At 36.9% G+C, this 14,688-nt stretch overlaps 1 protein-coding gene across 2 annotated transcripts in view; it reads left to right on the top strand.

Moving 5' to 3' along the window:
• The window catches only part of LOC114043699 (3-phosphoinositide-dependent protein kinase 1), a 92,720-nt gene that overhangs the window by 71,775 nt on the left and 6,257 nt on the right, over positions 1-14,688 (top strand). For both annotated transcript variants that reach the window (XM_027862789.1, XM_027862790.1), the window contains 2 exons: positions 11,927-11,984; positions 13,301-13,453. In XM_027862789.1, the coding sequence (XP_027718590.1) occupies positions 11,927-11,984; positions 13,301-13,453 (211 nt within the window). The remainder of the gene's footprint in view (positions 1-11,926; positions 11,985-13,300; positions 13,454-14,688) is intronic.

Raw genomic sequence — 14,688 nt, forward strand, 5'->3', positions numbered from 1 at the left:
GGCCATCCTCAGGGGACATGTTCTTTGTCCTTGCTTTTCCTTAATCAAAGTTGGAGGTGACTTGGTCCAGAGCGTGGGAGACCAAGCTGGGGAGATCCTGATTGGAGTAGTTTTGTTCTTCTAGCCAAGATTGTTCTGACAGTTGGGTTTTATAAAGCATCTAGAATTCCTTAAGTGTCAGAGAGGGGCATAATCGGGCACATCTGAAGGACAGTCCCCTTTCCTTGTTTTTCAGTTGTTTTCATTTGGACTCTCTGTGACCGCATTTGGGGTTTTCTTGGCAGAGTTACTAGAGTGGTTTGCCCGTCTCCAGTTCATTTTACAGATGAGGAAACTGAGGCAAACAGGAATAAGTGACTTGCCCGGAGTTCATATAGTTATTGTCTGAGGCCAGATTTGAGCTCAGGAAGATGTCTTCCTTATTCCAAGCTCAGTGCGCTATCCACTGGGCTACCTAGCTGTAGACTAATTCTTTTACCTGAGGATTATCCCCCTCCCCCCACAAAGATGAATGAAGTAGGGAATAGAGAGAAGCTGAGAACTATCAACTCACCTCCTCATTAAAATGTCCACCAGTGGGGATTGCCTTGCCTTTTCCAGGGGAGGTACAAATTTTGTACTGTCAGGCCAATCAAAAGGAATCCACACCTAGATTTAAAAAACCCTGTTGGCCCTTACTCCAGGTCTTTTGGCACAAATGGAGGCAAGCCAGAGACCCCTTTATTAATAAGTTTGGCACCCTATTAATAAACATCTTGCTTGGAGAATTGCCCCAGTTTATCCTTTTGTTTGTTAAATTCCACTCTACACGATGGCTGACTACTGGGCTGGACACAAGGATGTTCCCAAGGTTCTGGGCCCTGAGCTACCTCCGTGAGAGTCTGAGGGAAGATGGTGGTCAAGGTGATGGTGGTAGTTTGACCATCTTGACCCATGCTACCTCCTGTTTCTCTCTCATCGTTCCTTACTGCTTCAGTTAGACTGACTTGGCTGCTCTGTGGGTGGCAGTTGGCTGGGATGTCTGGCTCCTTCTCCACAGGAGTTGCTTCCCTGGATGTCGGCTAGTAGAGCTGGGCTGGAAGCAGGGCTAGTGATCTATGGGTGCTGCCACTCTCAGGGTTCTTGTGCTTATCTGTCTGTTGGTTGCAACAGTCAATAGTTGCTGATGCTGGTCTTGTTAGGAAGGCAAACTTCTTCTCCACATGATTTCTCCTCACAATGATGGTTGTTGGTGCTAGGCTGGAAGCAAGTCTGGTGGGGTTTTTTTGGTTTGTTTTTGTTTTGTTTTGTTTTTGAGGAGCATTTCTACTCACAAAGCTCTTGGGTTCAGAGTTCTGGATTGTCTTTATCAGGGACTGAGGGGAGATGATGGTGGGTGGTGGTGGTGGTGGTGGTTGTTTGACTTGCCAGGTACATACTGCCTCCTGACTTCCTCGGGGAACCTTGCTAATTCATCTGGGCTACCTCACTTTCTCTGTGCATGGCAATTGTTTGGTCTTGCTGACTCCCTCCATATAGGGATTACTTCCCTGGATGATGGCTGTGAGGGCTAGACTAGAAGCTGAAATAATGAGTTGAGGGGTTGTTGCAACATTTTTCTTTTCTGCTAATCATTTCTGCCCTACAGACCATAGATTCTTATTTTTGTCCTTTCTACCTTCTCTTAAGTTTTTCATTTCTCTCTTGAACCATTCTAGAAATCTTTTTTGTTTCATGCTGTCACAGTATTCTGTGTTTCATTAGGCATTGGCTTGGTTTCCTTTGTCTTGTAATATTTATTGTAATCTCCTAGATGTTTTAATATTCATTCTTGCTTCTCATTTTTGTATACTCTGTTGACTTATCTTCTCATGCTCTTAAGTTTTTACTAAATTATGTTCCTCTTAATACTTTTTGTAGTTTTAGCATTTTCGCCTTCTATTTCCCTGACTCACTTTCTGGATCCTGATGGTATGTATACCCCGAGCTGGATTGTAGTGCTGTCTTAGCCTCTTTCCATTTAGGGAATTTGCTTGTCACCAAGCCTCAGTCTGTCCCAAATAACTTCTTGGGGGATGTGACTGGCCTCAGATAGATTTCATTTTCTTTTCTTTCAGGCCTGGTGCAGTCATACAGGCTGGTTTCCTGCCCCAGTTCTTCCAGTTTCTTAACTCTCTGACTGGGTTGAATCAAATGCTTTTTGCAGAATTGGGATAGGCCTTGATATATGTTCCAGGCAGTCTCTGTCGCTTTAGGGTTTCCTAATCTGGGGGCTCCCTTGGGAAGAAGGAAACCCAGGAGGTGGGATGCACTGGCAAAGTTTCTGCAGTAAGATGGAAATCTCTGAATAGGCCAAAACACAAATCTGTTTGACTGTTTTTGTGACCTGTTGAAGTATAGAGGTTGGTAGGGGATGGATGCTGAGTCAGAAGAAAGCAGTTATCATCATCTGTTGTAATTCTGAGCTTCTTACTTTCTTGTCCTATGGATAGAGCTGTACCCCTGGCATATAATAATCCCCCTTCCTCTCCTCCTTCCCCTTCCTCCCTTCATCCTCTCTCCTTTTCTCTCTCCCTCCCCTCTCTCCTTTTCTCTCTCCCTCCCCTCCCCCCCATTGGAGAAAATATGTAGTTCTTCATCACATGACCTGGCAATAATAGAGAACTTTGGAAGAGGGATGGGTTTTGAGGGGAGAACTATGAGTGCTCTTGCGGTTGTATGGAGTTTGAGATATCTGTTTGGAACCCTACTTTCATAGGGAATGGATTTAAGAGGGAACTATATCTATCTATCTATCTAGAAGGGTATAAAAGTCTTCTAAATTCAAAAAGAAATAAAAGGCTAAGGGAAGGGGAGGGGAGAGGATAAGGGAGGGATTCTTTGAGGGGAGGATGAAGGAATGGATAAGGGGGAGTAATAGAAGGGTGTTTAGATTTACAGGAATGAAAGGATAAGGGAGGGATTCTTGGAGGGGGCAGTGTAGGTTGAGTAATAGGAGGACAAGGTAGCACGTAGAAGTAAAGTAGAGGAGTCAGGAGGGATAGAAAATAAGAGATAGACACAAACATAAAATAAAAATCATCAGAATTTATTGGGAAAAAAAAGCAGAGGTAGTAATCATGATATCAGACAAAATTAAAGCTAAAATAGATTTAATCATAAGAGGAAATAGGAAAACTACATTGTATGTCAGCCATATTAATATTGTTTTAGACTATCTAAAATAATTAGACAGTATAAGGTTGGAATATTGCTGTGGTGCAGGAAGTGATGAGTTGATGGACCTAGAAAAATGTGGAAAGACTCTGACTTAGGAAAGGAAGAGGTTATCCACCCTGAGAGAGAACGAGGACAAATAAGTATAGTATGGTTTTATATACATGCATATGAATGTATATGTCTATATCTGAGTATGATTATAGATATCTAAGTATATGTATGTATACATATATGTGTATATGCATATACATATCTGTGTGTATATGTGCATGCACGTGTATTGTGTGTATGTGTATATGTACATACATATTCATACACATATATGTGCTTAGTTGTATCTTCTTTGGGGAGGGGAGGGGAGGTAGAGGAAAAAAGAACAAAGTAAAAAGTGCACAGCAGAGAACAAAAGAAAACTTATAAGGAAGCAAAGAAAAGATGGACAGCTCTGAACACAATGCATAGTATTTATTATGTAGGTTTTCTTGAAATGGAAATTTATTGCTGTATATTTTGAATCCTCTCTTATGTTCTGCTGTGCACATAGCAATGCTTTTTTTTCTTATTTTGTATTTAAGTTTATAATATGTTTCTTTTTCTTTTCTTGTGTATTTAAGTTTAAAATGAATTAATTAAAAATGTTAAATGAAAGTGATTCCTTTGTCTAGAAAAGGAGTCCTGCCCTTCTTGGTTGTGATATTATTATTTTCTACTTCACTAACAATATCCTGATAGCTTTCCCTAACTCTTCTTAATTCTAGTGCTTTCCTTCTTTTAATTATATCCTATTTATCATGAATGTAGCTGGCGTTTGCATGTTATTAAGACCTTAGCATTGGTTGACCTCATTGTCTTTTTAGGCAGCCTTTTTCTGCTTTTGGACAGAAATCTTGTCTTCCTTAAACTTCTGTCTTGTGGTTCTAATTTTGCTTTTTGAGGCCAGTCTGTTCCTATAATGTCTATGAAGCATATCCAAAGGAGGGCAATCATGGTGGTTATGGGCCTAAGCCATGTAGTATTGAAGAGGTAGATAATGTTCGGAGTCAGGTTGTCTGGAAAGAATTTAGGGGGCAGAGTCAAGAAAGCTTTATAGTCACAAAGTGGTGGGCTAGTCCTGGGGGAAGACTAGCAGCCTGGGATGAGTTTTATACCAAGTTTTGGGCACTCAGCAAGGGATGGGGGGCATGCTCCTATGTGGGCAGTTAACCACAAAGAGGGATGTCAGGAAAGGGGAAGCAGGTGGCTAAGGGAAAGCAGGAAAGGAGATGCAGGTGTATTGAGTACGTTACAAAACAGTTCGGGTATGTGGTCACAAAGCAGGGAACTTAACTTGCAACATTCAAGGATATGGGCACAAACATTAGGGGTAAGTCACAGAAAATAACAGAAAATAACAAGGTTTTCTTGTCAACAGATAGGGCCCCCTATAACTGGGCAGATATAGATTTAGCAAGGCTCTCATTGTTGCTGGGCAGAAGTCAGCCACATCAGTGTAAGTGGTTCATTTAACCTGAAGAAGAAAAGACTCAGGGGAAATGAGAAATAACTACTTTCAAATATCTGGTTCCTGACATGGAAATGATAGTAACCTTGCTAGTTATTAGTACTCTTATGACTGTCATTATTTGGACAGTTTGAACAAAAACCTTGGGGGGCAGCTAAGTGGCTCAGTGGATAGAGCAGTCTGCCCTGGAGAGTCAGGAGGATCTGAGTTCAAATCCGGCCTCGCACCAAACACTTGACACTTACTAGCTGTGTGACCCTGAGCAAGTCACTTAATCCCAATTGCCTAAAAAAAAAAGAAAAAAAGAAAGAAAGAAAAGCTTGGGCTGAGCTGTATATGATGGGGTGATTCTAACAAAAATAAAACTGTATAGTGAGAGATAAAACGGTGTAATTATACAAATGAGGCATGAAAGGAAGAATTGATACAGAAGAATCAAGCCAGAGGGAAAGTAGGTAGTGCTGGAACCTTACTGTCATTGGAAATGGGTTAAAGATGGAACAACATATATATCTAGAAGGGTATAAAAGTCTTCTAAATTTAGAAAGGATTAAGAAGGTAAGGGAATAGGATAAGGGAGGGACTTTTAGAAGGGTTTGTAGATTAAGACTTTGGAGGGGAAGGGGAAAAGGGAGAAACTCAGAAAGATAGGTAGATTAAGGTAGAAGGTAGGGGGAGAGGATAAGGGAGAGACTCTTAGAGGGATGGGTAGAGTAAGGAATAAGAGGGTAAAGTAGTGGGTAGAAATAAATTAGAAGAGTGAGGAGGGATAGAGTAAATAGGGTGAGAAGGATAATGAGGAAAAATAAGGAGGGAAATATACAACAATTAATTATAGCTTAGAATGTGAAGGGGATGAATTTACCCATAAAATGGAAAGGGATAGAATGGATTAAAAATCTGAATTCAACAATATGTTGCTCTCAGGAAGCACAGTTAAGAATGAGAGATACACAGAGATAAAATAAAGGGCTGGAGTAGGATTTATTATTATGTAAAATAAGCACAGGTAGTAATTATGATCTCAGACAAAGTTGAAGCTAAAATAGATTTAATTAAAGAGAAATTATTTAATATTTAATATTTATATATATTTATTATTAATATTATTTAATATTGTTTTAGACCATTTAAAATAACTAGACAGTATAAAATACCTGGGAGTATACCTGCCAAAACAGATACAGGGTCTTCATGAACATAAACATAAAATACTTTTTATACGGAAAAAATCAGATTTTAAAAAATGGAATGATATTTATTGTTCATGGGTAAGTAAAGCCAATATAATAAAAAATGGCAATTTTACCTAATGTATTTATTCATTGCCATCCTAATGAAATTACTAAAAAATTATTTTACTAGGTTAGAAAAACATAATAACAAAATTCACTTGGAAGAACAAAAGGTGAAGAATTTCAAAGAAACTAAGGAAAAAAATATAAAGGAAAGGGATTCAACAGTACCAGACTTTAAACTATATTATAAGGTGAGAGTATTGTTGAAGCATAAAATGGATAATTTCAATTATTTTAAATAAAAAATTTCTTATATAAATAAAACCAATGTAGTCAAGAATAGAAGGAAAGCAGAAAATTGGGAAAAAATCTTTCCTAGACAGTTTCTCAAATAGGGTATGATTGTATTGGAATCCTGCTGTGATAGAAGAAATGATGAGCTTGTTGATTTAGAAAAACATGGAAAGACTTGGACCTGTGAAGGAAGATGCTGTCTATCTCCAGAGAAACAAATGACAAATAGAAATATGCATAGTATGGTCTTAAATATATTTGTATATGTGTATGTCTGTATTTGTATATATGTGTGTGTTTATAGATATCTATGTATATATTTTATATATATTCAAGTTTAATTTTAGCCTTCTCTGGGGATGAGGGAGAGAGAAAAAAAATAAAGTAAAAGTACACAGCAGAGAACAAAAGAAAACCTTGAAGGAAGCAAAGAAAAGCTGGGTAGCTTTGAAAATAATGTATATTTATTACATAGGTTTGTTTTCTTGAAATGGAAATTTATTATTTTGAGTCCTCTCTTATGTTCTACTGTGTACATGAAAATGTTGTTTTTCTTTTCTCATTTTGTATTTAAGTTTAAAATGAATAAAAAATTTATACCAAAAAAAATTTACCAAGGAGGAAAGGTAGGATGCCATTGACTGAAAATCGTGTATAGGAAGGTAGTTTAGGACAGATGAGAAACTCTCAAGAATAAAATTTGAAGGTACAAAGAGAAACAATTCTGATGAAGAGGAAATGGCCATCAGTTTAAAGAACCTAATGTAGATGCTTAGGAAGTAAAGGCATATAATGAGAGAGGAATATATAATAGCACGGAATACACTTGTAAGAAGAGTTTGGTGGGGCAGCTAGGTGGCACAGTGGATAGAGCACCAGTCCTGAAGTCAGGAGGACCTGAGTTCAAATATGGCCTCAGACCAAACACTTGCCACTTACTAGCTGTGTGACCCTGGGCAAGTCACTTAACCCCAGTTGCCTTAAAAAAAAAATAGTGTTTGGTGTGCTAAAGCTCAAAATAAGTTGATATTGACTTGGAAGGCTTTGGATAAGAAAAAGAAAAAAATATTTAAGGCATATTGAGGAAGAGGAATAAAGAAGAGATAAGATCATGACTTGGTTTGGTTAGGAATATGATAATCAGTGACTGAAGGTAGAGCTTCTCATCTCTTTTATTTTCTCTGCCAATTAGAATGGTATTTGAAAGGACAGAACGTAACAGGTTAATTGGAAACTGAAGTCCAAGATATTTCCAGAGATAATGGGAGTCATATGACTACTCTTGGTTCTCTGCCTGTGTATCTGACTAATCTTTAGGCTCCCTGGCAGGAACTTCATCAATATCATGCCCACTAACTCTAGATGTTCCTCAAGAAGAGTCTTTCCTGGGGCCCACTTCTCTCTTTGCTTAGTTAGGTCTTGAGGCCTTGATTAGCTACCTCCTTGGGTAATGGAAGAACTAATAGTTTTTCTGAGTTCGGTGATCTTGGAAAGGTCATGGAGAATAGGAGATACATTGTAGTATATGAAAAAGATAAACTAATGTCCCAATTATTGAAAAAGGGGGAAGAGTGAATTCTTTTAGGAGGCATGACCTCATTGCCTCCTAAAATTCTAGAACATATTTTGTTCTATACAATATCTAGTCTGTGAAGAGGATAGATAGGGATAGATATTTAACATCTAAAAAAAGGAAACAGGAAACATTGGGTTATAGATTAGAGTTGGAAGGGACCTAATAAGATTGTTCTAACTGCTCTAATCTTGTAGGTGAGGAAACTGAGTCTCCAAAGAGGTTAAGTGACTTACACAAAGTTATGTAGGTAATAATTGGCAGAAAAAGAGTAGCATGGATTAATCAAGAACAGGTCATGCCAAAATAATTCTTATAAAAAAAATTTTAATTGATTCATTTTGTCTTTATGTTAGTTATTTCAAAGCTTCACTCCTAATTGACCCTTCATTGTGATAAAGAACAACTAAGCAAAAATATTATACATTTAATGGTGTATACAATATTCTTTCCTCCTAGTCTTCCATCTCCAGTTCTTTTTGTTTGTTTCATTTTTTATTAATTAATTTATTTTTGTTTATCAACAATCACTTCTATATGCTTTTGAGTTTAAAATTTTTCTCCCTCTTCCTCCACACCACCTTCCCCAAGACAGCACACAATCTGATATAGGCTATACATATACATTCCTATTGAACATATTTTCACATTGGTGATGTTGTAAGTAAGAATTAGAACCAATAGGAGGAACCACCAGAAAGAGGAAACAAAACTCAACAGAAGAAAAAAAAATAGCAAATAGTATGCTTCGATCTGCATTCAAACTCCATAGTTCTTTTTTTGCTTTGATCTGCATTCAAACTCCATAGTTCTTTGTTCTTTTTGTTTCTTAAGGAAGGAATTTATACCTTTTAAAAATAGTATTGTATTAGCTGATATATCAGAGGAATGATCTAAATTGTTTACTTGAATTTTAGCAAAACATTTGACAAATTCTATTTGTACATGATTTTGTATACAAACTAGAAAGATGTAGGCAAGAATCAGACATCAGCACACTATGCTCCATGGACCACATCTGGGCCGCTGCTTGTTTTGTTTTGCCTTGTGAATTAAGATTGGTACTTTCAGGTTGTACAGAAACAGACAGTGGGTACAATTGTGCCTCACGGTCTGTAGTCTGCCTATTAATAATAGGTAATTTGGAACTGTTTGAATGACTAAACCCAAAGAGTAGTTTTTAATGATTGGAAAGGTGTCTCCAGTGTAGTATCCCAAACATTAGTGCTTGACCCTTTACTTTTTATCTTTTTAATGATCTTTTTATCAATGATTTGGCTAAAGACAAAAATGGCATACATAGCAAATTTGAAAGGAGTTAGGATCCAAAAATATCTTGACAGGTTAGAACATTGGGCCAAATTTAAATTTCATTTAATAGACAGAAAGTTAAGTCTTACATTTGTCAGTTTCATAAGTATGAGAAAGTGTGGGGTATGACTTGACAGCAGTTTTTCTGAATTTTTCCAGTTTTACTCAACTGGAAACTCAACATGAGAAAAATAATATGACTGATATCATTAGTTTGCAGCAAAAGAGGAAAGTATGTGATTGCTGCACTGAACTGGCCTTGGTGAGACCAAATCTAGAGCCTTGTATACAGCTCTGGGCACCACATTCCAAGAAGGATAGTTGGCAAGATTATTTACATATACAAACGTATGTATGTACATATGTACTACATACACATACACACACACACACACACACACACACACACACTTCAGTTAACAAGCATGTCTTTTGTCTCCTAGACACACCTTCCATGGGCGGGGAGTGGGGGGAGAGGAAGGAGAATATAAAGGTGAGGAGGAAGAAAAAGAAAACCCTTATAACAAATCTCTATGTTTAAGCAAAACAGATTCCTACAATGGCCATGTAAAAAAACGCATGCTTCATTTCTGCCTCTTTAATTCATAACTTCTCTGTCAAGAGGTTGGGTAGCATGCTTCATCATTGGTTCCTGGTATCATGGTATGATCATTGCATTGATCATAGCTCTTAGGTTTTTCAAAATTTTGTCTTTATAATGATGTTATTGTATAAATTGTTCTCTTGATTTTGCTCACTTCATTTGGTTTTGGATAGTCTCAAATCAGTGGTTTGAAAAAGGACTTTATTCCCCCCTTTTGATACAACCGAGAGCTTCCTGATATTTGTCACATATACTGATGAATACCCATTTCTGTTGATATATTTGGGAACAATTCTGCTGAGTATCAGCAGAAGGAATCCAATCAATCTCTAGGCATATAAGGCCTTGGTCAGAATCTAAAGGATACTGGGACACATACAAGTGGTACTTTCTTTGCTACTTCCAATTTCAAGTAGGAACTCAAGAAGAAAAAGAAGAATACTAAAATTGGTTACAATGATGATGTTGGAGAACTGGATTTAGTTCTCTGGATCATGGCTGACGACATCAGGATGTTGAGTTTTTGGAAAGGAATGAAGTTCCTCTTGCCACAAACCTATGTTAGAAAAATCTACTTTCTTCCCCCTTTGCAAATTAGTATGTTTGACCATCTCTTGTCTTGTAGTACCTTTCCTGTTTTCTATAGTTCTCTAGAGATCAACAGTTATTCAGCAATGAGATCCACAAATTATTTCAGTGTCTTAACCTACAATGTCTGCTGCAGGTGTTTTGAACTCACAGAGGATAGTTAGATGCATAACCCCCACCCCCCACTCCACCCTAAAAAAACCCCAAAAAACTATTTCCTCACTTAATTTTGTGTCCCCAGTAAGCATTATTATTTTTCTTGTCAGTCTAGAGATCATTTCCCTTGGTACAAAGATCGGAACAAAATAGATGCTGATTATTAACTACCTTTTCTCTGACTCCCATTATCATTGCCCCATCTCCCTCCTCCTCCTCGTGAGGTCTTAACTGACCCTTTTCCCCAATGCTAGTGCTCCCTTCGTTAATTTTTATTTACTTTGTATGCAGTTTGTATTTATTTCTGTGACTGTTTTATTCCCCCCAGTAGAATGTAAGCTTTTTGAGGTAAGGGACTGTCTTGCTTTTGTTTTTGTATTCCCTGGACTGAATAGTATAGGTGTAGCATTATATTGCACAAAGTATAAGTACTTAATAAATATCTATTGAATGAATGTTTAAATGATTGGGAAAATTAATTAAATTAAGTATCAGACTTGAAACTAAGTTCTTTTCTTTCACATACCTGCCTTAACATGCATCTGAGGTTCTGTTTTTCTACCTAATTTGAAATGCTAGGTAGATTACACTTAAAGCTTATTGATTATGAACTACTCTTTATCTTTTTGATACCTATCCATTACATTACATGTTTGTGATCTCAAACTGTGACTTCAGACTGAGTCCTAAATTGAGGGTTTGAAAGGTAAGTCAAGGATGACATTTTCCATTATGAAGTCTATCCAGGATGTCTTCTTACTTGTGGGTGGAATTTTTAAGACTGTTGGGCCATAGTTCTAGAGCTGGAAGTAACTTTAGATGTCCTCTTGTTTAACCCCCTCGTTTATGCTGAGGCTCAGAGAGGTGAAATCTCTGACCATGATATAGGTGGTTCATTTATAGTTTTGTTATAGGGTTATGAAGGATAAACATGGAGAAATATTTTTCCCAGCATTTTAATGAGGGGAAAGTTTTCTTTCTTTCTTTCTTTCTTTCTTTCTTTCTTTCTTTCTTTCTTTCTGTCTTTCGTTCGTTCGTTCGTTCTTGGCAATTGGGGTTAAGTGACTTGCCCAGAGTCACACAGCTAGTAAGTGTCATGTGTCTGAGCCTGATTTGAACTCAGGTCATCCTGACTTCAGGGCCAGTGCTCTATCCACTGCGCCACCTAGCTGCCCCTGAAAGTTTTATTTCTTAAGTGATGCTTTTGTTGCCTATGTGTGACTCTTAGCTCTCCTTAAAATTTAGATAAAGAACTTGTGTCAAACTTGTGATTGTGTTTTTGGAATTGTATTTTGAGTTTCTTTATACTGTTCATAGGAGATTAGAGCTTAAATAGTGTAAATCTCATTAGTAATATAATAGGATGAAAGATGTCTACTTAGGAGAAATGTGAAGAATTTCTATAGATTTCCATCTGATTTCTCCAACAGAAGTACCTCATTCTCATTTTCTTTTCTTAATAGGCACCAATTTGTAGAAAATAACTTAATACTAAAAATGGGTCCAGTAGATAAACGAAAGGTAAGTGAAATTCATTTTGATAACCTAGTTATAGATCTATGTTTTAAATGGTATTTCTAAGAAGAGAAGTGTTTTCTCCTGCATGATAGATTTAAAAAAAAAACAAAACTATCCTTTCCAAATATTCTATAGTTATGGATCCTGAGGTAGTTAGGGTAATATTAATGTTCCCAATTTGCAGATGAGTTAAATAAGGCTCAGAAGAGTAAATTGACTTATTAAAGGTCACATAGCTTGTAAATAGCCGCCTCAGTCTCTAGTCTCCTGACTTTTAAGTGGAAGACTCTTTTCATGCTTCTCGAATTCCATATATTTCCCATATTATCTGGAGTTAATAACTTAACCCAGTTTAGTAATTGAGGGAGATTGTAGCAAGTAGAAAACCAAGAGAGTACTATGTATACTTGTCTGATGAAGGCAGTAGCAAAATTCATACCAGGCCTCACACCACTGACTCTCAGGCCAGTATTCTTTATTATGTATATTTGCCTGATTTCCCCAGCTAAGATTTCCCTTGAAGTTAAGAGGGGCTTGTGATTTTCCAACAGGCATTCTTAGTGTTCTAGAATTTTTTTCTTTTCCAAGGAGTTAAGCAAGTAAAGTAAAATTTAAAAACAATTTTTTTGTATAGATACTAATTTTGTTAAAACAGCTTTGAAGTTCATGTCCAAAAAGTGAAAAGTTCACTCATTTTTATCAGTTTGCCTGCTCCTAGTCTGCTGCATCTGTCATTGTTATTACCGTACCCTCCCTGGTTTATTATTTCTGTCTATAACCCAAAACAGCAAATCTCAACTAATAGAAACATAGTCTATGGATAAAAAGCATTCGTTTGTAAAGAATCCCCTTTACTCTGGGAAGGAAGGGGGAAAAAAAAAAGACTGTGGAATGAGGGACCTCTTTGGAGGCACTCTCTAACTTCTTTCAGTCATTGGAATTTGTGCTAACTTATATGGGTATAGAAAATTTTGATATTGCCTACTTCTTCGTCTGTCTATACCAATCTGTGTAATGTAAGTAGAATATCCAGAGTCAAGTGCATTGGAAGCACATGTATATGATAAATGAAGGGAGAATTATATTCCAGAACCTGTTTTGGAAGTGCTTGGCTTTTTCCTCTTCCCTATGTGAAGTTGAGGTTAGGGAATTTGAAGAGACTTGACTTGGTCACATAGGTGGATGGGACCTGTTTGCCTAATTACAGGTATAAGTTGGCTTCTAGGAACTTTAATGAGTAGTCATAGAAATGATCCTCCATAAATAACCCTTGCTTCTTCATTTTAGAAAACATGGATTTTTATGTTTATTTATATCAGGGTTTATTTGCACGCCGTCGTCAGTTGCTCCTTACAGAAGGACCACATTTGTATTATGTGGACCCTGTCAACAAAGTCCTGAAAGGAGAAATTCCCTGGTCACAAGAACTTAGGCCGGAAGCCAAGAATTTTAAAACCTTTTTTGTTCACACAGTAAGTATTCTTTCTGAGCTCTTTCATTTGTTTCATAACTTAAGGGATTTTACTATTTTCCTTTTATGTCTTCTAATGACAACAACAAATAACAATAATAATAGCAGCTGCCATTTTTATAAGTGTTACAGTTTATAAAGCGCTTTGCTTCCAGTAACCGTGTTATTCAGGTAATAGTGTCACTATTTTCCTTCACTACTTAAAAAAAATTTGTGATTTCATCAGTATGAGAAATTTTTATATTAATACAGATAGTATGTCCTTAAGGCCTGAGTAAATGATTCTCATGAGTAACTGTGGTCAGCCTTCTCATGATGAACATCTTTACACTTAGGCTGGTCCTTGGATAATAGACTCATTTTCTATGACCATTTCCATATTTGAAGCCTTTCTGGTTCCATTAACATAGCCTTTGAGAAATCATAGTTGCCTCTGTCCCATAATGATCCATTAGAATGGAACTTTGGGGGGAGAATACCTGTTTTATAGATCAGGAAACTGAGGCTTAGAGTGGTTTCATGACTTGACCATAGTCTCAAAGCTAATAAGTGGTACAGCCAAAACTTAAATCAAATTTTTCTGACTCCAGGTTTTCTTTTCTTCTGTATCATGCTGTCTTGCATGATTGGGTGCACTAAGCTGGAATGACCAAAAAGAGAACCTTGCTACTTTTTTCTTAGGTTGCCCTCTCAACTTTCACCACAGGTCAGGCTCATTTAAAATACCATTTGATGACTCAGTTCTACCTGGTTTCTTTTAGTTTTCCTCAGGAATTAACTTGATCTGTTTTCAAATCTGTATTTTTCTTTCTTTTTTTTTCCTTCCATTTTTCAAACAGTGTTTTGTTTTTAATTTTATTGGCATCTTTTGTTTTTACTCTAGTGATTTCCAGTTGTCTTGTGTCCCCTTCCACCCTCTCCACATACTCAGTTGAGCCTTTCTTTGTCACAAAAAAAGTTAAGATCAACTGGCCCAGTGACCACTTCTGAAGGCATATGCAACATTCTGTACAGCTAGTCCCTTATCTCTTTAAAGAAAGTAAAGAGGATAATTCTCCCTTTCTTCTCTAGGACCATGATTTTACCTTATTTTTCCTTGTTATTACCTTATTTTTCAAATGGTGATATCTTTTTAAAGAAGCCACTGATGTAAACATTATAGTGTGAGCTTAGTTATCTTACTTTGACATTGTTGTTTTGGTATGCAATTTTGTAGAAATCATTAAACTCTGATCT

The sequence above is a fragment of the Vombatus ursinus genome, unplaced genomic scaffold (genome assembly GCF_900497805.2).
Source record: "Vombatus ursinus unplaced genomic scaffold, bare-nosed wombat genome assembly UNPS02014770.1, whole genome shotgun sequence".
NCBI classification, from domain to species: domain Eukaryota; kingdom Metazoa; phylum Chordata; class Mammalia; order Diprotodontia; family Vombatidae; genus Vombatus; species Vombatus ursinus.